Source organism: Lepidothrix coronata, unplaced genomic scaffold, assembly GCF_001604755.1.
Source record: "Lepidothrix coronata isolate B3197 unplaced genomic scaffold, Lepidothrix_coronata-1.0 Scaffold62, whole genome shotgun sequence".
NCBI classification, from domain to species: domain Eukaryota; kingdom Metazoa; phylum Chordata; class Aves; order Passeriformes; family Pipridae; genus Lepidothrix; species Lepidothrix coronata.
Genome location: NW_016690242.1, coordinates 2,355,502 through 2,383,208, shown reverse-complemented (window position 1 = coordinate 2,383,208; position 27,707 = coordinate 2,355,502). Strand labels below are relative to the sequence as shown.

At 40.0% G+C, this 27,707-nt stretch overlaps 1 protein-coding gene across 2 annotated transcripts in view; it reads left to right on the top strand.

The window, feature by feature from the left end:
- The window catches only part of CALCR (calcitonin receptor), a 159,975-nt gene that overhangs the window by 106,592 nt on the left and 25,676 nt on the right, over positions 1 to 27,707 (top strand). For both annotated transcript variants that reach the window (XM_017817627.1, XM_017817628.1), the window contains 3 exons: positions 4,737 to 4,849; positions 8,066 to 8,157; positions 12,934 to 13,060. In XM_017817627.1, coding sequence (XP_017673116.1) covers positions 4,737 to 4,849; positions 8,066 to 8,157; positions 12,934 to 13,060 — 332 coding nt within the window. The remainder of the gene's footprint in view (positions 1 to 4,736; positions 4,850 to 8,065; positions 8,158 to 12,933; positions 13,061 to 27,707) is intronic.

Sequence of the window (27,707 nt, the reverse complement as noted above, 5' to 3'; positions counted from 1 at the left end):
CTTGGCAGCAGCCCAGCATCTCCTGGTTGAGCTAGAGCTGCTTTCCTAGAATAACTGTTGGGTAACCCAGCATGTGTTACAGCTATGGCATCAAACCAGTGGGTAGTCAGCCTTTGCTTTACAGGTGGCTAGTTGTCACATGGGGACTTGATAAAGTAGGAGGGAGACTCAGGGAAGTCAGAAATCAGGGGGGTGTCTACAAGTCTATCAACTGCTAATAGAAGTGGCTGCCACATACAGGTGGCCAGAAGCACAGACTGAGCTGTCCTGAGAAGTCTGTCAGATTTTGTGTCACAAGTCATTATTTCCTTTGGTAACTTATTCCTGTTAAAGAAAATACAGTTGCATTTTCCACTGAGAAACAGAAAATTCATCCTGAAGAATAACATTTTCCCACGATGAAAACTGTAGTGATGTCAGATTTCCTCCCCATTGAGGTTCTGATATGCAACCACCTCAGCATATATTTTAGGCATGTAAGTAACCCCATGGATTTCCAAAACAAGTATTTAATACTGTGCTGCTTTGGCCAGCACCAAGAGCTGCAGAACCACTGCATATTAGCATATTGATGGCTAAGTCACTTCATTAGAGGCCATGTATAGCTTCGAGTCCTGGAATAAAATGATGTCTTTCAGATATATTTTTCCCTTTTGATACTTATGTCATTTGTAATTGGAAAAGTGAAACATAAACGGCAGCATAGTAATGAATCCTCCTCCCGTCTGCATCTGTGCATCCCATATACCAACTCTGTATTTGATCCCCAACAATATTCAGCGTTGTTGCCAAGAGGAAATCACTAGAGTATGTTAGAAAGTAAACAAGGTGAAATCATATTCTGAAGAAAAGAACACAGAAACAAAACAAAGGGGAACAATCTCAGTGGTCTCTTCATTTTTTATCTGACAACTTCACAGTTAGCTACTGCACTTATTACACTGAATTTAGATCTGTTCTTACTGGATAGGAATCTGTGTTCTGAAAGAAGCAATCTCCTCGCAGTGAACATCATGCACAATGTGATAATGCATGAAAACAAATCAATTTGTCTGGAAAACATAACAAGACCTACTGCTTTCATGCCAGTGACAGCAGGAAATTCATTGTCTAGTCCACTCCTGACTGTGAAGCTCTGAGCAGGGATGTTTCATATGCCCCTATTCAGGCAACATGCACAGTTCCTCTTGAATTGTATTTTATATTCATATTTTAGACAGGTTAATCTTTGGTGTAATCCCTCTGAAATGGTTCCAGGTCACACTGAAATTGGTAAGAGTTGAGTTTTATAGGAATGTAGTATGTAATTCATGCTGCCAGTATTCTTACTGATGGAAAAAAGGAAAATATATTGTGGACATAATGGCCTTCTAGCAAGACAGGTTTGCCAGGGGCAACAGGAGGAGATGAGCATTGCCCTGTGTCATATGTGGGCTGTTGGGATTGTGTCAGGGGAGTGTTATATTGCCCACCTCTCTGTCCTTATACAGTGCATTTAGTTAGGATTAGTTTGGTGCAGTCACATACCGATGGAGCTGAATGTGCAAGTTTTGGTGTGGCACATATACCTTTTCGTTTCATTTTCACTCCCTTTATTCTTGGCAAAGAGCAGTGCTTAAGAGCAGTAGCCTTTGTGAGAGGAAGCTGCATTTAGCAAAATTCCCCTCAGTTCTCCACTCATTTGGGTTTCTGTCTTTAGTTCTCTTTTGTAAACTGTTACTCATGACTCTTCATGAAGCTCCAGGAGCAGAGTTTCTAGGAGTGTAATTTGGAAACAGACTCATATGTATCCATAAGCAATTACTCAGTTGATGATTAATATATTGTTACCTCTCACAGTCGAGGAAGATGGAAGTACAGCCTTACCTTCCTGCTCTGACAGTGGGAGAGCCCTTCTCTTGGTGCCACAAAATGCAAATTTCATGACTGACTAAAATAGACAGCTCTGGATTTCTGCTGGTCATATTTTCTTGTCTTTTCTTGTCTATCGTTATCTTACTTAGATAACGATAAGTAAGACAAATCTGAACAACTCTTTGTCCAGCTGCTTTTTTCTCCTTCTGTGTCTTTCTGTCCTGCTTCTTAGCAAGTTTGACAGCTGTATTATAAAAATCAATTCTTATCCCCACAGTGCACAATATGATTCTTTTATACCAATTCTGGTTCTGCTGACTAAGACACTCTGAAGATAGTGATAACTCTTCACTTATTAGGACACTGGAATTGAAATTTTCTAGGTTCTCCATTGCATTATAAAGGATGATTTTTTTATTTATGAAAAAATTTCTTCCAGAATATTTTACTGAGTATGTAAGTAAATCAGATGTGCTACATCAACTATTCCCTCATCTGCAAAAATAAGCACTGCACAGGTCTATCCAAATGGCAAAGAATCCAACATCTGATATGAGCTGAGCAAGCACTGCAGCAGTGGATAACTTTGTTCTACTTCCAGCTTATAACTCAGCAATAAATAAAAAACTGATGTTTTAACGTGCTAGCTATAGAGCTGGTGTAAATGTAAAAAGCCTGATTGATAGAGCTATCATATGGTTCCAGAATTATTAAGATATTCATTACATATGAATTACTGAGGGTTTTTTATGAAAATAGGATTCATAAAAGCACTATTGGTGGCACAAACAATATACACACAAAATTATTGCTGCTGATTAATCTTTCAAGACACTTCATTGCTCCCATGAAACTGACCTTTTGGACAGGATTTCTCTCATCAGCTGTTTTTCCCAGACAGCTCTGGAATGTCTTCTTTCTAAGCTGACGGCATAGATTCTGCACAACTGCCTATGAATTACATAACTTTTAGGTTGCTAAAGTCAGGTGAGATGAATCCCACACAATGTCACTGTTCTTTGGCTTTGAGTAATGTGATGCTCAAGTGGTGCCCTATCCAAGCTGATAGGGTACAGATAAAGCCTAAAAAATTAGCTTTTACATAGTATTTTAATAATCTTAAAGCCCATGCTTCCATTTTATCTTGCTAGTGTTGTCTTACCCATCCTTGCATATGTATATTTCTTCAGACTTTACCATATTCTTCTGGTTAGCATAAAAAAGCAAAAGTGTACCCAGATTCATAATAACCCTCCTGCTACTGGCCCACTGTATAATAACTTGGAGCAGAACAGTGGTTGAGTTGCAGGCTCGCAGCTTTGTTTCTGTGCAAAAGAATAGATTTAGAAGAGATGTTTGAGATGTTTGAGTCCCTGGGATGGACAGTAAGGAAGGCTTATCCCCCAGTTCTGTATTCTGACAGCAGAGCAAGAAATCTGCAGGGGATTGGCGCTTTCAGACTAGGATCAGTTGTGTTTATCTGACTTCAAGAAAAAGTATGAGACTAAAGGTTTATCTCTAAGGCCACATTAAACTCCGTCAGAGTGCCTAGCTAGGCACTGAAGTACAGAGATGATGGATGACATTGCCATAAATACTCTGTAGCATATTAACAAAAGCCATGCACTTTGCAGAGTGCATGGGATAGTAGTTGCAATGTTTGCACACTGTGTTCCATGGGAACATAACCATTAATCTTTTTTCTATGACTGAAGACTTTTTCCAGCTTTCGATAGTATCTGGCAAAGAGTACAAAGGGAACGTTGCTACACAGGCAGTCTGAGATTATCTCCAAGCCACAGCAATGGAAGGCTCAGATAACATGTACTGTTCCTCTTGGTATTGTTGATCACATATTGATTTTTAATAATTCCCCCAAAACAATTATTTGAAACCAACAACAATTTCAAAAATATGCTGTGTTCTGGAGGATTGTCTTTTTTTTTTCCTGCAATGGCACTGTATAAAGTGTATTTCTAGTCAGAGTATGAGTAAGCTCAGTCTATACAATCCTTACCTTGCCCATAAGATCAGTTCCTTTCTTTAGGTTGTATAGAGGGAATACAAATCTTCCAAGTTAATAGAACTATTAGTCATCAGATGAAGAAAAATAAGTGGCAATGTTGACCACAGAAAAATGAAAATAGGTATGTTCAAATGGTAATTGTCTCTGTAAAAGTGTATTGACTAGAAATACTGATAACATAAGTATAAAGCCAATGAAATTATAGAGCTAGAGTAGGCAAAGGAAAGTCAAGGTAGACTTTTTTGACTGTTTTAAAAGCCAGACTTGAAAAACATGTTTTTTATAAATGTCTGTGTCACTATCTAAGAAAACATAAAATAGTTTAAATTTATGATCTTATCCTGCCCTTGTTACTTGGGCAAACCTTCCAATGACTCCTTTTTGGCTAATGCTTGAGGGAAGGCTCGAGGAACCAGTCCAAAATTTGACAGGTGATTACAAACGACATCTGTGCCTCAGCATCCAGAGTTTCCCCAGCAGGAATGTGAGCATGGCTGGGGGGACACAGACACAGCACACATCAGCGCCTGAGGTTACTTTCTCTTCCCTAGGCAGCTTTCAACAGCCTCTTTAAAGGGATTATTATCACGTAAATAATTGCATTTGAATGAAGGCTTAGATATATACTCATTCAAGGCGAAAGGAGACAGATAAACAACAAGTGTACCACCAATAAATCTCAGAATAAAAACCAGAATAACAAACCATCAAGATGTATATTAATTGCAGAGGTTGAAAACCATTTGGATTTCATTACACAGACATCTTATTTCCAAATAAAGTAATTCCTTTTAATAGATTTTTAAATGTGTAATATGCATACATTAAAATAACTATTATTGCAATTTTTCATCAGAGAGGGCTTCAAAATACTGTGATGAAACTGGAAACTGGTTCCGCCATCCTGAGAGCAACCGAACCTGGTCCAATTACACCCTGTGCAACTCTTTCACCTCTGAAAAACTAAAGGTATGATGAAGTTAAAGAGGCAGTGGTTGTTTGACAGTGGTTTTGGGCTGGGCTAGCAGTAAGACGTGTGACAGAGAACAGAATAGCCCTATCTTTCATCTTTATTTGTTGCACAAGATTTGAATAGCATTGTTCTTGTGATTTTAGCTTATTAAATTTTTTTGATGAGTGTTCAAACCTAAGTATAGGTTTGCTATGGGGTGCATCATTTAGTAGCAATTCATGTGACAAGTTTTGCAATATTTTTCAAATGCGTTTTAATTCCTATGATTTTCCCTAATTGTCCAACAGTTATAAAATAATCTTTTAGAATCCCAATTTTGCTTTCTGTAACAATAATATTCTAAGCTATTGATGTCTTCTCTGCAGGGCTGGTAATATTAATGTAAGTTAAAATTATTTTTCTTCAGCAAAGAATATTACCCTGTACTCACTCTCTTTCAAAATAAATATTTATGAAGGTACCATTAATCCAGAAAAACCTACAAGCATGAACACATTTAACTTTGACGGTTTCACAGAAGTCAACAGACTATTTACAATAAGGAATTAAGCATTTGCATCAATATTTCCAAAATTGAGTTGCTAAGCTGAAAGAGAAGGACTAAATATAAGAGAACCAAAAGAAATAAAGAGAGAGAAATCTGAGAAAAGCTTAAAAAAAATCAAGTTAGGGAAGCTCATGAAAATAAACATATTTCTCAAATATGAGTGGAGCTCCAGGAAAATCTGATTACAGATGTGTGACAGAATAATTTGTGATTATTTGGAATCATGGAAGGAAAAGATTCAAGACATGATTGGATTTGGGATTTGTGTTGGAGGACCATTTTTTATGCAGCCAAAAAGCAGTATGTAGTTATATTTAGTAATGATCCAAAGAGCCTTGGAAAAGTCTACTGGACTAGGCAGGACATGAATTCTAAAGGTTTTTGCAGCATGAGGAACCATCATGGTAAAATGGGGCTCACCTGTGTGACAAGGAAAGAATAATAGTAACGATATGAGCTCACAGAGGCATTAAATGGAAGCACCATAAAAATATAATTTTTCCAGATGTTGGCACATGTAAGGAGGCAAAAAATTTAGTTCTGTTACTTCTGTTACCTATTATCCGTGTCTTCTAGAAGAACAATTTTGAACATCATTCAAGCAAAGAGCACATAGAACAGAGAGGAAAATTATACGCCCATCATGATTCTTCAGAAATGAAAAATGATGGAAAACGCAGAAAGAATTTATCTCCACAGAAATGCCAAGTTAGGTTATGACCTTTAATACAAATCCTCAAAAAACAGGAGTGCACTTAATTTGTAGACTATTTCCATATACCTATACATAATATAATTAGCTCGGTAGAAAGTATTACTCTTAGAGAATTCTCTTGCCTCAAGGGAAGAATTCTATGGGAACAAAAAAATAACAGCATGAAAAATCTGAATAAACTAAAAATTTTGTGTGTCAGTAGGTTATAAGTCCTGTGTGTCAAAAGGGACATGACAGGTTGCTAGTTCAAGGAGTGCAAAATTAGTAAAATAGTTCATTATTTGTTTGAAGTTAACTGAAAATAACAACATGCTATACTTTTGAGACAGCTTATTTAATAAAAATAAAAATTGTGGTCAGTGTTTAAAAATGTAATGTTAAACCATATACTTTATTAGCTGACAGTTTAGCCCATTCTGATCTGCCATCATTGCTATTTTTGAAAGCTTTTTTAAGCAGTTGGCGTAGTAAGTTTACATGGAGTAATCAAAAATGCAGTTCTGGGTCCCAGATACAGAGTTGATTTAGCAGTTGTAAGCTGAAAGTTAGATAGATTGAATAACCAAGAGTCCTCTGGGGTGACACAGAGTTGCACGTAGCTATCTGGGGGCCTTTCCTACTTCTGTTTCAGCCTAAGGGTTGTATACAGGATAGGCAGGAAAACAGTACTTTTGAACAGGTCATCTGTAAATTAAATTCAGGCTTTAAGAATATATCCATTTAATGTCATGAAAAAACACAGCAACCATACAGTATGTAGTGGAAGAAATGTCACATGCACACAGGTAAAAACCTCTCCCATTACTCTGTATTCAGAAAGTTGTCTCATCTTCTCTACACTCGGGTCTGCCCTCTCTGGGATTGCTGGTGCTCCCAGAATAAGTTGTCAAGCATTTGCACTCACTAACAATGTAGTGGCTAGTCTTTGTGAAGAAAAACTAGGAGACCTAGGGTATTTGCAGTTAATATGCATAGTTCTCTGTATGTCACTTCTACGTGGTCAGACCAGTGTAAATGTGACTTTGGTTTAAATCTGACTCAGGCCACCACCACCTAGGTCAATGAAAGTAGAAGCTTATTCCAAAGTTGTAAAATGACTGAAGATCAAACTATGTAAGAAGATGTGCACCTTTACTAAAAGGAATGCCTTAATTTTCTGAATTGTTTTCATATTTGTTCTCAAGGCGAAGTTTGAAATTACTTGGAAACACCAGAAAAAAAGAAAGCGAATAGCAAAACTTAGGGCTGAATTGCTAAAAGCAATTCCTCTACTCACTGAAAAGAGGGAAAATGCTCATGCATAGCGAAAGAAAACAAATAAAGTAGAGCTGAAAAGAAAATAAGCTCAGCAGAGGAACTAAGGCCCTGAATTCCTCACTGTTATCTGGAAGACCTAAGTAATACCTGGAAACTTAGATGTTTCTCTGCATCAGATCACTGATGAATATGTTGAACAAAAACCCAGTCCTAACAGGAGTCCTGAGGACAGTTAACTACTGACTCATCTCTAAAAAGTGACCATTAAGCTTTTGATCCCTGTTGTTTAAGTTGCTTTCAACCCATAAAAGCCTTCTACCAATCCTGGAGCAAGCTATTCTCTTCAATAGCTCTTTTTGCAATACTTGTCCTGGGTGTATTGGAAATCTGAATGTATTATGTCTGCTGTGGTCTCCTAGAGCTTGGAAAGTTAGTGACACACAGTGTGAGCAGAGATCTCACCAGTTCCTGCAGTGTAACAGGAACGGATCAACACGTGTAAGAAGCACTTACCATTAGACTGTGAGTCATTCCATTTAATAGATTGCTGACATTAACAATATATAGAAAAAGAATGCTTGAAAGAAAAATGCAAAATGGGAGATCGATTTTTTAGATTCTTCCTTAGTGAGAAAAAAACACCAAGTGCCTGCAAATTGTTCATGTTTGCCTTTTCATTTTGTTAAATTGCAGATGGCGTTCATACTTTATTATATGGCGATCGTTGGCCATGCTTTGTCTATAACATCCCTGTTGATTTCCTTGGCAATTTTCTTCTATTTCAAGTAAGTGTTTTTTGCAGACATTCTTCCTTCCTGAGGGATATCAAGTGGTAACCAAAGAAAGGCTTGGAAGGGGACATGGCAGTGAGAAGCAGCTCTTCTGAGTGCCTTTCTAGATAATGCTGGTAAAGAAATCTCAGCACAGGGTCCTCTCTCCAATGGGACATCTCCCAGTGTTGTGTAGCCAAGATTATGCTGTTATGTTTGTCAAGACTGGTGTAAAAGAGCAGCCCACAGGGAAGTGGTGTAACTGGGGATGGAGTAAGGCCTTTCATTTGCCTGTTGTTCCTTGAAAAGCATGTGCAGACCTTGTCAGGTGCAGTGACTGCACGGGGCAGTGGCTTGAAGCCCCAAGCTCCTGAAGAACAGAAATACCTCCATATGACACTGAAGGACTAAGCTATTGACCTGAGTAGGTTCTAAGAGGACTCAGCCCTAAGAGTGAATCTGACAGTACTGTGCAGCCTGCCATCATCATTGAAAGGAAAAACAGTGATGTGCTGTATCAGAACTTTAAAAGAGACTAAACTGATACTTACTGAAAGCATTGCAGCTACTGCATGGCAGTTTCACTGGAGCATTTAAATCTTGGTCTTTGGTGAACCTCTCCCAACAGCACCACCACCAAGAATAAGTCTAGGAAACATAGGAAAATTAAATGGTTGGACTTTTCATAGACTATAAGAGTCTGTAAGATCGCAAACTCAAAACAGGTGGATCCAAAATACAGGTTGTAAATTCTGGTTATTTCCAGAGAGGCAATTTTATGAGTACCTGTGATAACATGCCTTAATCAGATACAGAGGTAGCTAGAAACTCTGCCCAATGAACTGATGAATTCCCTTCCCATCTAAGTAGATAAAGAGCACAAAACCATAGCTTTGATGAAACTGGAAAGAGCACAATTTAATCGGATTTGGAACCCTATAACCTGGCATGAGTTCTTTGGGACAGTAAAGACAGAATCTGGTCAAATAAGGTGCCCTAAATGGACCAGAAAGGTGATTTCTTGTGGCAAATGAGGCAGGGTCAGCCTGTCTGACTCACTCTTAGCTCTGAGTCATGGACAACGCAAGATCCTGATGAGTCCCAGGCTTTGTGAAAAGACTAGTCTTTGCAGCAGCCTTCCAAACAGTAACACACCTCCTCCTCCTCTCTTTCCTCCTCCACTTCTCCTTCCCCTTCCATGACTAATCCATGACACAAAGGTTACAGGAAGAAGTAGAGAAAGGAATTAAAACAAAGTGCTTCAAAATGAGAGACAAAGAGGAGACCAAGCTACGATCATAAGAAAGTGAGAATGAAGCTGCATGGGAGCACAGCTCATGTTACCTCCAGCTGTTTTCTAACATCTGGCTACGACAGCAGTAGATTATTTGACCTTCAATAGAAGGGAAACTGTCAATCAGACAGTCAATCAGATAGCAAGAGATGATTTCAGGACTGTATAATAACCTTTGACTGTAGAGGCAGCAATGAACAGCTTGCAGGGATTGCTGTTTCCCTGGCAGAGATTTATTTTCATTTCAGTTTGGGACGTCAAGATCCATAGTGATCTGCCATTACAGATGTTGCAGTGCTTTCAGAAGGCAATACTGAAACAGTAGTGATGAGCATCACTAAGCAATACTAACTCATAACAGGAGACAGAGTATTCATAAAATAGAGTGTCTAATAGCTACATGTATCACCACATTATTGCAATATTTCTGTACTTGCAAACTGAGACCTCATTATGTTATTTGATAAAACACAAAAGAAAAGAGGGAGTCTTAGCTCCAAATCACTTCCAGTTGAATTAGTAAAACAAAGGCATTTGTACAAAGACAGATGGGGAGTACAAGAAGTCTAGATTTGCCAGAATAATAGATGGTGTGTTATGAATACACCTGCAGTTAATTGTTACCAAGGCTTTTAAAAGAAGTTGGAAAAGGATAATGGGTGGAAGGATAATCTGTGGAAATTTGTTGGGAGTTTTCCTCAGGGGTAAGGGAGAACATGGTACAAAGCATGAAAATAATTTGGAAAGTAAACAAGGGATTAGAAGATGGAAAATAAGTGTCTGGGGTGAAAATTGGTATTCTCAGTATTCATGAATGAGAAGAAATTAAAGATTCACAGGACAGTTCTATGAAGAAAAGTCAAAATATCTGAGTTGTAATAGAGAAGTGGAGATTGGAACTCAAAAGTAAGGGTGACTGGGAGTAGGTAAGAGAACCTACCTCTGTCAAAGGACATATAGGAGACAGAATTAATATGAAACAAAGGGAAGCCATGAAAAACATAGGAGACTCTGAAATTCTAAAGAGACAATAGATAGAAGCACAGAGACACAAAAAACTCACAAGTTTTAGATACAGATAACTAGCTTAGTTGTGCCTTCTTGCATACTGATTAATGAAACAGAGTAAGGAGCATACAGAAAGATGGTGTAGGCAGTGCCAAGGAGCCTTCAAAAACACTGCAAAGGAATGATTAAGAACAGGAAGAGAGCCAGGAAGAGAACTAAGAGAGGTCAGAGAAGGAGGAGATTGCAGATGATTGTCAAAACCATCAGAAAGGATGAATGAAGTAAGGATTTGGGTTTTGCTACAATGTTCTCCTGTTGGTGTGGACTGAGTCAGGCAGGTGCTGATGCCATTATAATGGCAAGCACTGAAGGTCAAATTAGAAAGTGAGGGTATGGAAACATACATTTAATAATCCAGATGTGTCTTTAACATGAAAGCTGGCATCAAGAAAAAAGGACAGGAAATACTGAGAGGAAAGGAGGAAAGAGTAAAACTAAGAGAGGAAGGCAGGCAGGGAAAGGAGGTTGGAGAGCAGACAACGGCAATATGCAGAGAAGGACAGTCCAATTTAATAGATAAATAAGACTGACAAAAGTCAAGCAAAGCAATGAGGAAGGACAGGAATGGGAGTGGAGGCACATGGACCTGGCTGAGATTATCACAAAAGACTGTCTGTATCTGTAGCCATGTAGAAAGGCAGCTGGAGAGACAAGGATCTGCATGTCTGTGGCCAGGAGCTGAAAAAACTGCTCCCAGTAACAGGGAAATTTTTATTTCTTGGGAAGGGGATTGACGTCACACCAATCCTGTTCTCAGGGCTGCCAGAGAAAGGCAGAAAGTGATGACCATGTCATAGTGTCCCAGGAAAAGTGGGATTAAGTAGCATAGGCAAAGTGTAGTGATGGAGAATGGGGAGAAGGACTCAGGACTGAATAAATTTCACCAGAGCTTAGGAGAAGAAAAGGAACGTCAGATGAGATTTGCAAATACAGGTGGAGTAAGCACAAGAACATAGTATAGCAAAAAATAGCTCCAAAGAATACTCTGTTTTGCACAATATCCTGTTCTACAGTGAACCAAACTGAAAGTGCACCTGGCCCCATATCTGGTGCTCAGCATTTGCCATTAGCTGATGCTAATGGAATGTCATAAAATCAGGGCAAGTGTAAAGAGATACTCTCATTCCTATCCACCAGGACCTGCATCTCATGGACATCCTGAACCAAAAAAAATGTCTTGGTAAATAAGGAGGTCAAGAAATGTAGTGAACACTGCAGAATGATCATAACCATAACGAGAAAGAGGACCTAAAGCTAAAGGAAGAATTCCATGCAATGACTCAGAAAATAGGTGTAAGGAGAATGAAGAATAAGTGGCAGGTAAATGAGGAGCTAAAAAAAGAAAAATAACTAAGTAAACAAGCAAAATAAGCAGAAAAGGGTTCAGTTGGTTAGATTAGCCCTCTGTTTTAAAGGAAAGTGCATTCTGCATTGACCGCTACATGCAGAGAATCATGTGTTCCGTGCCAGATGGCAAAAGACTGCAAAAGACTCCTAGTTCTGAGTGGGAAGCTTGCCTTAGCAAGACAGCAGTACTTCTGGTTTTTACCTAGCAGTTTTGCCTGCTTACTCTCAGTGATCTCTGAATACAGACATCACAGCATTATCTAGCAGCTCTGTGATTGCCTTTCTGCAATCACCCTCTGTCAGCCTGGCACTGTGCTCTGGGGCATGGAGCACTGCAGGGGCCACCTTCTCTGCCTCAGGGGTATCTGAGGAGGTGACATGAGGTTTTGGGCATGAATTAGAAAGGGAGATGGTTCAGGACTGAAACTGCAGTCATGACTTGGTTTCACAAGAATTCTGCAACCTTCTCTTGTGAAATTCTGCTACCCACAACAGCATAAATCCTATCCTCCCCAAAATCAGTCATTTCAAAAGATTTCTGCTCCTTCTGAGCAGGAAAACAACCTCCTCTGGTTTGAGATCTCAGCTGGAGTTAGAAACATGCAGGATATCAACCCAAATCCCCCTGTAATTTAAGGAGATTCCTGCCCAAATTTCCCATCCTGTCTCACCACTAATTCCGAAAGCAGAAAATAATCTTCATCTGAGTATTTGAGAAATTGGAACAGTTACTTATAAAGCAGTATTTCTGATGTTCATTACTTGTATCATGCGCATCTAATAATTCTCAGGGTTCTGCTTCACTGCTTAATAGCTTGATTACCATAAATAAAGAAAGGCATCAAGGGCTGAGAATGTAGCCGGATAGCTCTTTACAACATGGTCTGAAAAGCATGTGGTGCTAAACAGGTGTAAAAACAAACCCAAAAATTTGTCAGAGGTTATGGTTGCAATGCAAGGCATGTATTTTCCAATTATGCCTTGCCAAAAGGCATTCTTGAGAGACTGTTGCCAGAAAGAGCTTGTTAAAGTGACATCAGAAGAAAAATACTAATTTACGACATGTGCTACATATTTTTCAGGAGCCTCAGCTGTCAAAGGATAACACTGCATAAGAATTTGTTTTTTTCATATGTGCTGAACTCCATGTTTACAATTGCCCACCTCATTGCTGTTGTCCCTAACCCGGGCCTTGTAAAAAGGGATCCCGTAAGTACTGCATGACTCCTCTCCATCTTAACACCCAAGTAAAATCACTATGGCCAGGCCAAAGCAAAGGATCCCCATTCATCAGTTAACGATATCCATCTGGTGAAACACACACGGAGGGTGCGCATTCTGAGAATTTCACTCAACCTGGCTCAGATCTTTCACCAAGCAATAAAAATCTTTGAATTTGGAACAAGCCCCAGATTTGCTCCAGCCTGCCCATCCTTACAAATATGTGTCAGATCCCCACTGCTCTCGCAGTAACTACCTGATGCTTCCCGACAAAGCCCCTGGAGGGACAGATGCCCTTAGTGACCACCTGTCCTTCCTCACATGCACACATGCTGTGGAGGGACAGGATGGAGAGAGATAGGGCTTTTCTCAAAATAACACACATAAAGATCTGTATGCTGCATTTTTTTTTCTTGGGAGGTGGTAAATCAAAGCATTAGTTTCCTTCACTGCTCTTAGGTAGTGATACAAATTGTGCCAGCCCCTCTGATAAATATGCCAGCTGATAAATATTTATGGCAGATCTCAGTCACCCAGCTCTGATCTTGCTCCCTAACACATTGTGCTCGCTGTCCTTTCAGCAGACCCAGCCAATGTGAAATTAGAGCAAACGTGGGAATCTCAAGTTTCATATTAACACTGATCAGCTTGTCTTCTAATAAGGTCATTCAATTATGATTCAATCATTTATCTTCTTCAAATTTCATGAAAGCAGTTGAACATTAGCACCTGATACTATCTGATCATGTATGTGTCTCTCAGATGTGTTCTGGTTAAGTAAGCTAATTGAAGCAGGAAATATGTAGCCTAAAGAAGATATCACCAGTCTCAAGGACCATCTGGAGATTAAAAAATAGAAGAGCAGAAGAGTAATTTAAAAATCACACATTTTGTTTCTCCTCATTGCATAGCATCATACGCACATAGCCTGTGCAAGAGATGCAATGAAAATACTCTTGATATTTGAAGATAAAAAGCTGGCAGATGATATCAGGCACCTAAATTGAAGTAAAATCCTTACCTCAGGGTTAAGAATGATACTTTCTGACAACAGAAGTAGATTTCTGAAGTGCTTTAAACTAAAAGTTGAGGCCACAGGAAGCAGTCATGCTCTAAGATTTCTTTAAAAAACTGTATCTAGTGTCATTGGTCTAGATATCTTTGTTTGGAGTGGAATGTTGACGCCAGTGAAGTCAGTGACAAAGCTCTCAGAGGCTCCAGTAGAGCCACGTAGCCACAGAACAGATACTGGCCCACTGAGCATCACCTGATGAAAACCCGACCTCCATTGCTGTGGCAACAGACAGTGTAAAAAGTGACATCAGTTGTTACCTTTGGAGGCTGTGGAGCCCCAGAGTCGTGCAGAGGTTTATGTATGCAGTCAGCTTTCAGGTCTCTGGCCAGAATATTAAGAGGAGCCTTAGTGCTGAATATAGTCATGGAAATTACCCAAGCAGTGTCCTTCCCCTGGTATTAACAAATACAGCTGTGTTAGCAAACCTGGCTGCAACTATTGGCTAAGCAGATGCTTTGATGAGCAAAACCCTTGTTTAGAGCTTTCTTCCAATCAAAATTTGCATGTCTTTGACTCAGCAGCGAAATGCTGTCTAGAGGCAAGGTACAAAACTTGGGACCAAAAGATCTGTGGTCTCTCATTTTTATTCTTCTGTCAAGTATGGAATGAGGGTACACTCTTGCCTCACATACTAGATTTCCCTTCCTTAAAAAATTAATTAAAAAAAGGAGGTGAAGTGCCTTGTTAATAGATTCAAAGTCTCCCAACATTACTAGAAAGTGTACTCTGCTATTTTGGCAACATAATAAACTAGTAAATACATGATTGGGAAAAGAAAATGGACAGAAGCAAGTTTTTAGCATGTGATGAAATTACACAAAATCTTCATAAGAAGACTTAAAGGATTGATGATTAAAATGTTTAAAAAATTAAAAGTTCCTATAATACTTTTATGTTGATGCCTATTAACAGAGCAAATGAAGGCTTTATAGGTTGGGTTATTTCTATCCCTACTGCACACTCTGTTTTAATAAGCCCATTTGAAGATTACTGCTTCTGATTTCCAGTAGTTTGCTGCATTTATCTACTTTCCACCTGTACATCTTCTGAGCTTAACAGACTCACATGTGTGGCTCTCACCTTCAGTATATACAGAAATACTGAAGTGCGTGGAAGGAATTTCAAACAGTCACAGATATCACTCATGTAACAGGCATATACAGAGATTAGGTTGGTGGTATTTATTCTTCAAAGTAATAAATATGTTTCCACCCCAATAGTTCCTGCATTTTTTTTCCTTCCTAAAGTTTCACAATAGATTTTAAATATGCAATGCCATGGGAAAATACTTTCAGTGATACATAATTTATGAGGATATCAACAAGTCCATATAATTTTGAAAGAAGAAAGAAGGGTCTGTTAAATAACAAAGAGAAAAGTCAGGAGGAGCAAGAGAGGAAATTCTTCCCTAACACCAAGATAGAACATTCTCCCTGTGATCCAGACAGAAAAGATGTGAGACAATACAAAGCATCATTTACATGAGGAGAGTCCATACTCCATCCTTACTCCCATATAGTTTACTGCAGAGTTAAATCCTTTGATGATCATTCTGCTTACATAAAATGGTAAGTCTTTGATAATCGTAATTTGCTTTTTTACTTTGTGTTTTCTGGTTATATAATTTTCTCTCTCCCTCTGTCTCTGTTTCCGTCGGATTTATGTGGATCTGAAATGATAGAAGCAAAAGATGCGAGCCCAGGTGGTCATGCAAGAAACAAAGGAGAAATGGACAAGGTTCAGGGACATTTAAACAAAAATAAACAGGAAACATGTATGAACCTTTATTTACATTTACTGAAAAAGTTGATATGAGCTGTTTTGGAAGGTTTTATCTGAACTAGGAACTGCATTAATTACACTATTACTGGAGCAGCTTTTATAGGAAGAGTTATCATCTATCACCTTCTTAAATGAGACTGACCCACAGTAGAAGGGTGATCTGTGAACAGCACATTATGTTATCCATTAAAACCTCCAGAAACATAAATAAAACTCTTGCTGCCTAATCTATTAATATTGTCTTACACATCAGATCTGTGCTTTTCATTTTCTGTATTCTACAATACTAGTAATTTTAATACTCAGGACTGATGGAGGTAAAGGAAGATACAGCTAATGACTGAAGGGATAGCTCTGCTAATGAGAAACTGAGCAATTGATCAGCTCCATGGGCACCAATATAAATATGTTTGTAGGTGGGAGTGGGTTTAATCAAAAATCAGTAATGCCTCAATAATTAGAATCTCTTCCATAAAAACTTTAACAGATCCTACTATATTTTTTTCACTTTCCTATTCTGGTGGAGATATCTGTTCTCTTGTTTCTGCAGGTTCTTCTGTTGCCTCTTCACCTTTTATGTGGTAGTTTCACCCTTGCTTTTGGCACTGTGTGGTGTGAAAGTTTATATTTCAATTGCAGTTTTATAGAGGCCATAGCAAGGGCCAGTGCTCCACGGGTAGCTCCTATGAGCCCTGTGTGGGCTCTCATGCTTGGCCATGGTAGATCAGAGAGCAAGGACCCAGCATATGTTCAGGTATTCTCCAGTCTCACTGTCAAGTCCCATCTCATTGTCATACAGCTTCTTTATGCCTTAATGTATCTGTAGATCCTCTCACATGGGTCCAGCAGCAGAGATGGTAAGGAAGAACCAGAAGCAATTCCTGTTTTATTACAAGCAGCGTGATTTCATTTCCTCCTGGTGGCACCTATAACTAACTCAACTCTTGGACATGGAGCATGAGAGGCTGGAGCCTGTTCTTGCCTCCTTGTGTAGATGTAGATATGTTTTAAATATCTTGAGCTAGTTTACCACTCTAGCCAATAGTGCAGCATGCACTTTGTGTCTCTGTGCCCTTCACAACAATTTCACTAAAATTTCTATCACTGTGGGCATGAGGTGGGATGACAAAGTTGGTTATCTATAGTGCCCGAAACTCATCTCCTGGAGGAAGCAAACCTTCAGGAGACACCACTTTGGCTGCTTCCCACTCAGCATTATTAATTAGACCAAGAGAAAATGAGGAGGAGAGCACAAAAACTGGTGTCCACTAACATTAAAGTCTTGAAGCAAGGCCATGGTAGTAGCAATACTAAAAAATCTAGTGTACCCATGGACACTAGAACATTATAAATAATATTGCCATTGACAAGTTCAAGTGAAAACTATGACTGCCTAAGTGTATTAACTTTTCCTTCCTCTCACAGTTACAATAAAACAGTAGAAATAAAACTGTGTGGGCAGATAAGGAGTGTATAAAGGGTAGTTACTGTGATTTATGGGGTTCCATACTGGTGACTTCCCTTGTTCTCAAAGGGATAAAGAGGGAATGAAAGCCAAGAAAACAAAGGGGATTTTCAGCATTTCATGAACAGTGTCAATTTTAGGACTTTTACCAGTATTTTACCAAATATTACCTTCTCATTTCTTGTTGCTTTCAGTTCCTTCTGATGTAACCTGGCAGAGTCTGGGGGTTTGAAAATATATTTTTCACAAATCAGATGCTAATAGCTGATAGCAGTGAAGGTAAATGGAAGAACTGTTGCCCCATGTGACATATGTTTGCTTTACTTGTCCCAGGAGTCTCCATAGTGCAACCCCAACTGGAAACAACAAAGGTGGAGCTCCACAAAAGAAAATTCAGTCCTCTGAATTGTTTCATGTATTATACTTGGAGCAGAGCTTGAGGAGGTCCCATTTTGTTAAATAATTTGATTGTTTACTAATGTAACTATTTCCAGAGCTTTCCTGTCACTCTCAAAGCATATCCTTAGTCTTTCATCTAAGTCCATCTGTTCTTCTGTCCTGCTTCCACTAGATTACTTGTAGGAGACTCTGCAGCCAGTTTAGCCACAAAGAGATGACACAAAGCTTTTCTAGAGTATTATCTGGATGAAAAAGTAATCAAAGACCAAACTTTGGCTTAACAGAGAATTACTGACCAGTGTTTAGCTGCTATGTCTCTTTAGCCTTCTAGTGTATCTTCTGCTCTAGCAGAGGGTCAGTGTTTCTATGAAAGCTTTCATAATCTTGCCTAGGAGCCCTTCATCTATCTGTTTAAACTCTTGCCCTTCTCATTCCTCTAGTATAGGAATGAGACTTGGTAAAACCAGGCCCAGTGTGTATTCATGAGTTTACAAGTTGTGCAAATTTTGTGATTTTGCAGATTATATTTCTGCATTGACTTCACTGGGACAACTTGCTCAGCAAGTTTGGCCTGGAAAGAATAAAATGTATTACTTGCCTTCCTGTAAATCAAAGAGAGCCAAAGTCAGTCTCCAGTTACATCCATGTTAAGCTCTGTTGAAATCAAAGGTTTTCCACCAGATTTATGTCTCACTACACCATGTTCAGTGGTGAAATTCTTGCATTTTTTGTTCAGCTCCAGAGTAAAGGAGGGAGCAAAAGTGCCTGTTGTGGGCAAGTGAACTAAACTCTTTAATTCATCATTTATAAGCAAAGGACTGAGCCTGTGCTTTAGACTTTGCTTCAGAATAATTTTTGACATGTTCAAATAAATCCCATTAGTTTTCCATTGCCTGAGCAGGTACATGAAGAAAAGCTCATATCTCCCATTTCCTCTGTGACAGTGTCATTAGCTTTCATCAGTAAAGCAGAAAAGAACAATGAGTGTTTGATTGGCACATGTTCCTTCCTGACATAGCAAATGCTCTACCTGGACAGAAGAGTCACAAACTATTATTTGAAGCAGGAAGTAGTGTAGTCACTAACATCCTTCTAAGATCCATTTAATTTGTGTTGTTTTCAAACACAAAAAGGATGATGCCACTGGCAATTTGGGAAATTAATAAAACAAGAGTGAGAAAAGGAAGGTTGGGCACTAATCTTCAGGATTAGAGAGAAGTTGTCCTTGCTAAGGAGCACTTTTTAATTGGACTACAAAACACCATATCACATTTCTGAGGTTTATAGCTGTGATGGTTGAGCCTGAGTGGTGCAAGCAAGCACAGTTCCTGATGTGCATGTGCCTATGGAGGGGGAACTGCAGGAGGTGACAGGGAAAGCAAATTCCTGCTCTATCTGCCTATATCCTCATCCACAAAAGCAAACTGACCCATGGAGAGGACAGTTGCTCCTGATGTCATTGCATTTCTCTGGTATCAGCAGAATTGCACTTCTCAGGGTATAATTCTTTACCTAATAGCATTTTCTGTGTAGACTCTCCCTCACCAGTCCTGTCCAGCCCTGCTAAGCTGCAGGGACAAAAAAGATGGAGCAGTACTGTGCAGGATGCACAGGGACAGGACATCCTGCTCTCCAGCTCTGGCACCCAGGCACAGCTGGCATGGGATCACTGACAATGTCCTGTGCATGTGAGCAGAGGGCAGTGTGACCTTCCTTGGAGCACAGAATGATTGTGACTTCAGTTAGCACGTGTTCGCCTTTAAGAGTATGAGTTCGTTGTATGCTGGTGAATCATTTGCAAATGAAGTTTTTGCCAGCAGTAAGCTCATGGTCAGTGCCAGGACTGTTGTGGCAGGAGCTGCACCGGTTTCACTCTCACTAAAATCACTGGGTTGCACTGGTTAACACTGTGGTAATAGAGGAGTAAATCAGAATCTCTTCCTCCATCCTAGGAAAGATCAAGTCCTCCCCCTCCCACAAGGTTCATTGAGATTAATGCAGACTAAGGCATGTTGTGAATTCAGAACCAGCCATATTCAAAGAATTCTCACAAATTTTCAGGCTGAAAGAATAGCTCCATTCATTTAAAGACAGATCTTTCAGTGTCTAAATGGCATGAAGCAGAGCAGCAATTCCCATCATTTTTCCCAAGGTCTTTATATTCTTGTTTATATTCTCAAAACTCTCAGAGTAATGAAGGAAACAACGGACCATGTAATCCTGGTGGCATCAGGTTCACTGATCTGGCATGGTGTGCCATGCCCATAATATGAAGTATGGATGATTAAAGGATATTCACAGCATTTGTAAATGACACTTCTGTGAAGAGTATTTGTTGTTTATGTGGAGCAACTAAATCTTAGCTGCAAAGAAGTCAGTAGCCATCTCTGAGAGAGATCTGAGCTCTCTCAACAACATTATGGTTGCTTTCTCAATGGGAAGTCACCATCAAATTAACAGCTGGCATCAGGAGAGGGAAAAGGAGGCTTAAGAGTCTAAGTATTTATTTTGGGAAAGTTTTCCTTGTCTTAGTTTCCTCAGGAATTATTCTGTCTACATTGCAGTTGCTTGCTCTTCTTTTAAAGCTGTATCTATTAGTAGGCTATCTATTAGTAGGCAGAGATTTCTTTAAAACTATTGCAGCATCACAAAGTGAGGGATGATAGCCTTCATGTAGCCTGGTCCCAAGGTATTTCATGTTAAAATAACCTAGGGTCTATCAGATCCTGTGGATGGTATTTTGACAGTGGGATCCCTACATGCAGCCTCTTACTTAGAAGCCAGAAAGCTGTTTCCTCCAGAAATGTGATTCCAGAAAGGACTTTGTCATGAAAAATGCATTGTCATCCAGAAGCTGAAGGCATCAGGTCCTGGGGCTTGTTCCCAGGTTTTCTGTCTGCATCTTTTCTGCTCAGGTACAACCTGCAACCGGATACCCAGCACACGTCCAAACTGCAGACTGAAATGTCTCTGTGAGAAGTCAGATTTAACCTGTCATTCTGCCTAATCATTATGTACCTGCACCATCTCTGGACCCTTAAGCTCTGCCACTGTGACAGCGAAAAGTGAGCATTCCCAGGACAGCTGTTCCCAAAATCAGCAGAACTTCAGCATCCTAGTTCTTGCCATCATCAGCTGTGGTTCTCTTGTTTAGCCACAGTGGCCATTTGCAACCACTGGTGTCTCTACATGAGGTTGTTGAAGCAAAGCACACGCTGGCTGTATGCCAAATGGGTAAATCCATTCCAGATTTGCTGAAATTCATGACATGCCTCCAGAACTGCTGGTCAAGAAAGGTATACTTACTTTACCCTCTGATCTGAGCTATAGCAATCTCTAAAAGACTATCAGTCTTCCACAATGTGGAGCTGTGTTTGACCTAAATCTGACACTAATTTCTCCATGCCTTACCGAGGCTTTTTATCATTTTTTCCCTTTGGTTTTCCTCAAGAGATGGGAGAGATGACAAAGTGAAGATGACTTAAAAATGCAGGATAGGACCTGAGAGACCATAAGTTTCTGTCAATTGCCCTGTCTCCAGTGCATCTGAGAGACTGAAAAGTAAATAGATAATATGTCTTTAGCTCCTAAAAACACAGGCATAGAAAAATGTCAAGTAGCCACTTCTTAAATGTCAGATCAACAAATGCAAATGCTAACAGTTGCCTTTTTGATGGCTTCTGTGCTATACTGTATGCACATTGCATCCTCTAATTAACTCCTGTTGTATACAAGGCCTCCAACATGAACAGAACATTTAAGAGCTTAAGTTTTGATATTTCTCTGGGAATATGAAGCAATTATGTCTAGAAACCTAGCTGATGTAGGAGCAGCTACTAATTCAAGATAATTCAAATCAAACTGGGGGTTCCTCTCCAAGTTTCCTTATCTTATGCCTTTAGCAGATTGTATCTAAGATATGAGAAATTTGAGTTGGAATTGCCCAAAAAGTAGATTTTTCAATATCCTTCAGAAGATGGACTCTTCTAAAAGGAATTCCCCTCAGAGGGACAGTACCAGAATGTTTCCAATTTTCCTCACTGGGATTTGTCTGTTTAAATGGCAGTGCTGCCAGTGCAGGCAGCTGTGTCTCGATTCAAGAGACCATTCTCCTCACTCTAATGCAGGTGGCTAAAATAGGTCAGGTTAAATAAATGAAGAGTGCTCATTCCTCTACAGGGGCTACTTCATCCTGCACATCTATACCATGAAGTCAGACTTCCAGGTTGTATGAAATTTATACCATCCATGTTATTTCATTGCCCTTCAGTGACTGCTGTGCAGACCAGCAGTATTGCCCGTTTTTAGCCACAACCCTGCCACCCTGTGTCTCTCGAAGATATTTAAGACCAAACCAAAGTAGCCTGAAGCAGAAGAGAAATAAATGAAAGGGCATCAAAGTGTCTTTACAGATGACAGCCAAGCACATGGAGTAAGTGTATGGAAGAAGAAACAGTAATGACTTTCAGCTCGAGGCAAAAAGCGGAAAGTTTGGGCAACTTATGTACATGGCCTTTAGCTTTAGGTGGCAGAATGAGCTGTTAGCCCAAAATAGGTCAGTTCTTTGGATGACTGAGCTCCTTTCCTCACCATTTCACCTTTGAATGTCTTATGGTTGCATATACCCAACTCACTGACTTTTAAATTTTCTGGTGTCCCCTTGGCCCAATGTCCTTCAGAGGCTTGGGGACTCCCCCTTGCACCAGATCTCCTCAGGGTGGACACTGGAGCAGAGTCTGAGTGCATCTAAAACATTAAAACATTCATAAGCATTTAAGGTCAGGTATGTTTTACATTTGGACACCATTTTTTTAGATACATACAGCTGACCTAGTCGTCCCATGCTAAAGACAGACAAAGATGCATCCAGGGACTATCCATCTGACTTATTTCAGATATATCCTTTAGGATGAGGTAATTTGTACTATGATCTCCATCATCTCTGTTGACACGTTACCTTTTTGATTACAGGAGAGACAGATTGGGTGTCTATATTTAGTATCACAAATACCAGTCATATCATTAGAAAACTCTTGGAGCATTTAACTGAATCATGGAGTATATATAGGCATGTCATCAAAGCTATATATCTACCTAGTACCTGGGAAATGCTTTGGCAGGTTACACCTCAAACATAGGGTAAGTACAGTTGGCTGTTAAATATACTCCTCCTAGCCTTAAACCAGCCTGGCTCTGGGCATGATGCCCATAGCTCAGCTGTGCCTGGATACATGTCTGAGTAGCCTCTGCCTTGTCCTATCCTCCTGTGCCTGGTGGGTCTTGCTCAGGTGTGATGGTGGAGGAGAGGTGCCTGGAATAGTTGCAGTCTTACCCCTTTTCATCAGAGATTACTTCCCACCAGTGGGAGAAGGTGGCAGCAGATCCTGTCCAAATGAATGGCAGGTTGCAGTATTTCTGTACTATTTTTTTAGGCTATCCTGACTGCCCTTGTTTTATCTCCCTCTCTGATGGTCTCTCTGCTCTCCTCCATCGGTCAGGCTTATACTTACAATACCTCCCTGAGAAGCTGCCTCCCTGCAGCAGCCCCAGCTCAGAAACCAAGCTGATAAAACCTATCTGGCATGACAAGGCTGTGTTTTGCTTTGTCTTGTACCCCGCATGACACTTGCCGTGGTGCATCCTTTAGACAAGAAGCCAGGGGCCACTGCATATTGAGACAGAGCCATATGTGCCACGGGAACCCCTCCAGAGCTCAGCCCTGCCGTTTGAAGCTGCAGCCCAGGGATAGCTATCACTACAGCAGCTGGGATTCAAGTATGTGCAGATGTCACTGTATTAATTCCTGTCCAGAATATGTAATTCTGGGCTGGCTGCTTTCCTGTAGCATAGACATGGACACAGATGCTGTTAAGAATATCTCCTGTTGTTTAATTTCATATTTTGCTTTCTTATAGCACAAAACCTAGCATCCTTCTGAGCCACTGTGTACATTTTGTTCCGTAAATGGTTTAAAAGTATATTAAAGCATTAATCTTCTTCCAAGCCCCAGTATGCCAGGTTTCTGACTGGAACACAGTTTAATGGATGACTCATTGCAGATACATTGTATAATGGTACGACTTCTGATAGCCAGTGATTTACAGCTACAATACTTAGTACTGTCTTGCTTTGGGAAGTCCTTTTATTGCTTATTTGTGCTACATGTGGATACTTGGAATTTAAGAATACTTTCATACAATAGTGTTCTAATAGAAAAAAAACCAAATTTTTAAGGCAGAGCAGTAATCAAACTTGAAGCTAGTCATTTAAAATGTTAAGTTTAGAATGTTTGAGAATATATTGTATTGGCTTCAAACTGAATTTGAATAAATCATGTCTGGCCTCCGTGGCAAGGCCTCCTTAAGGAGGGTCCTTTGCCGCCATGCGCTGGGAAGGTTTCCCAGAGGTGAAGAGGATAGTGAGGTCAAATATGTTTATTTCCCTTTAAACAAAGAAGTGCACGGTTGTATTGATGGCCCATATAGCTGGCTTGGCTTAAAATCAATAACCTTGGTTGGCCTGTTCTTATCAATTTATTTGAAATGTCAGTCAGGGGCATTTGAGAAGAGAGGTTTTGTTATGCACACTGAGGGGCTATCCCACACTCACTTTCCATAGGAGAGGCTCTCTGGAGTGACAAGGACTGATGTAAAACACAGACCTCCCAACGTGACAGCCTGAGTCCCTTCAACAAGGAAAGCATCGCAAGAATGAGGACCCACAGGAATCTGTACGACTTTACCATACCAAAACTGAGTCATACCTTTTGCTCTGACTGAATTACTGGGATGACCTGCTCAAAAACAGTTAGCAGTTTATTTTTTATTACATTTTGTTATTATTGTTAAAGGTAGTATACTGGGGTTTATGTAGTCTGAGGGTTTTGTCTTGATTTGCCCTAGTGGGTAGTGATGGTAGTTAATGGTGCAGTTTTCTGTCCATAAGATATAAACTGATAACCTTAACAGAGAAATTAAAAGCACCATGGGGGTGCTGGATTGGCTGAGGAGAGCAGCATGCCAAGTACATTAGTGTGCAATTCCAAGGTCCTGTGTAGGCAGATGGACTTTTGGGATTCCTCCGACTGGAACATTAACAGTGTTTATAACATGCCAGTATGTCCTGTAAAACATCATAGACACCATTTGTAGCTCCTCCTGGTAAAAGGAGAATAAATTGTTTACCTTCTTCTCTGGGAAATGTTCCAGCATCCTTTTGAGGTGCTTTCCTTGCATGCTGCATCTGAGGCATTCGCAAGAGTTACATGACTCATAGCAAGATTTGCAAGTGAGAAGAATATGACTGACTGTATTCCTGTTGACTCTTTCTGCCCCTGAGTTAGGCAGAATTTAAGGTCATTGCGGGTTGCTTTCATAAGGAAGGAGAACTTAAAGGAAATTTTTTTCTTGGGTGCTGTCCTGCAGATCAGTAAAGAATCTTTCTCAGTTTCTATGTCCATCAGTGCAGTGAGAACAAGTAGCAGGAGGCAGCCTCTTTGCTTGCAGGGTGAGTTTCTTGCCAAAAAAAGGTTTATTTTTGGACATCCTTCCAGAGCCACAAAGGAGGTGCTTTCTTAGGTGGTTACCTGGCTTTGAGGGCTTTCCTGATAATTTTTTCACACTTTCCCTTGCTACATAGTCACCACTGTGTGTAGGGCAGTGCTGTCTACAGCCTCTTTGGGCAACGTGTTTCAGTGCCTCGGCACCCTTATAGGAAAGATATCAGTCTTTATAGATTATAGATACAAGTCTTTATAGATTACAGTAAACATTTATAAGTTATAGTAAAGAAATCAGTTATCAAGCATTGAACTGGTGCAGGATTTGCTTCTGCATCATCTTGCAGTTTTATTTTATTTGTTTTCTGTAATAAACACTATATGAATCTTATTATTTCTGCAATTTTCTCAATTAAAACTAATGTACACCAAGATATTGGTTATCTTTATCATGTCTTATTTGTACCAGTCCAGTTCTCATCAGTAACAGGTTCATCTCTTTTACATGCTCTGACCTTATTGTAGGAAAGTCTTTCCACTGCATCTCTTTGCCGTAGATGAAACATGCTGCATTGTTTAGGTCCAAAGCAAAGACTGATTTTTATTGCCCTTTGATTAGTATGAATTTAACATAATTCATCTCAATGCATTGTTGTGCTTAAACTCCTTATACTAACTTTTTCAGATAAATTCTCAAATTAATATGATATGTATCAAAGTACTATTCACACCAATCCTTCATGCTTTGCCACTGGTACTCTTATTTCAGTAACTTATTACGTGAGAAGTGATTAAATTCCTCAAAAGAGTCATATGTTGTCTATTTCTCTAAAAGATAAGTAAATTATTTCATTTTTAAAGCCACAAGTGATAGTTCAGATGGAGGATACAGGAAAGAAAGAAATGTTGGGAAATGAAGGAAATGAAGCTTAGCTCTGTAGCTGTCAGGGAGTGTACTTTCTGTGTGTGCATTTGTTTGAGCTACAGATAAAAGTTCCAGCAAAGACTGACTTAGTTCAAATGGAAGGTATGTTCAGTCATTCTCTGCTCAGAGTTGGTGAGCAGTGCATACAGCTGGCATGGAGAAGCGAGGATACTCCACAGTGATCTCTCTTTCAGTTTGGGCAATATGCAATGGTGAAAGCATTAAGTTAAAATGACAGATTTGAGAAAGTACCTTGCATTTATTGCAGAACTCACCGTCTGTGGTCTGCTCCTCTCCAGCTGCCAGGCTGAAGGAGAGGCTATTTCTAGAGCCCTGGTCACGAGATGGACTGCTGGGACAACTTTGGCTCTGGCAGGAGTGGGCCCAGCCAATGTGCAGCATGCAGGCACCCTGAGTCACTCCTGCTAGAGTCGTCAGGGAAACAATGCCTTGAGCTCACAGATGGATCCTGTGACCTGCAGCTCCTTCCTGGAGACCCCCACAGGGGGACATGGTGCTGTCTCAGCCCAAACCTGGGACACAGAAAACTGCTGTGATGGCTCAGAAAGTTTCCTGGCCTTTTAGAGGCCAGGGTGTCTGGCTGATGCCGGAGATTGTGCCACTTGAATGTGTGTATGGTCTTTGGGAAGTGCCTGTCAGTCAAGGCAGCCCTTGTAGGGATGGGTGATCGATAAGGGGAGAAGGGAGAAAGGCCAGCCACCAGCTGGGAGGCTGCATTGAGCATGGATGAGGGAGCAGAGCAAGAAACATATTGACCCAGACCTATGAAAAATAGTCCAAAAATGATTTAAGAAACTTAATTAATACATTTGCCCACAGAAAAAGGAGAAAATACTTTTTTTCTTTTTTTTGGTGGTGGTGGTGGTTGCTAGTTGGTTGGATTGGATAGGGTATGCAATCCTTTTTGTACATACTTTTAAGAACTGTTCAGGTGCAGTGTGGAGAAAAGATGTGACAGTCTGTTCCGTCCTGTGTGATGAACAGAAATAATGAATCACCAGAAAATAAAAATCAGTCCTTCAAGTTAATCCTATCAGAATTCTATATACTAACCTATCAATAAACTGATATTTTAATGAGCATGAAGCTGCACTGCAAATATGGAAACAGAACTAAATACACATGTTCGATCAATTGGGAATGATTTTAAGCAACAGAAGGTGGTGCACTGGATGGCTCACAAGCTTTTCTGGTCCAGAGGGGCAGTCCAGAGGACACAAAACATGCAGTCCTCTACTCACTGAGCCACCAAAATATTTCTTTAAAGAGACAAGTAAATCCTAACAACATCCCATACGGTCCCTCACTGCTCTGACATCAGATTTCCAGGTACCATGTGGTGTTTCCCAGGAGCAGCAGGTCTCTGCCAGCACAGCAACACCCACCCACTTCTCCTCTCCCTCCTGGGTGCTGGTGACAAGGAAGTCCAGGTAGAGTAACCCATAGCCCTCTCCAAGGAAGTGAAGGGAC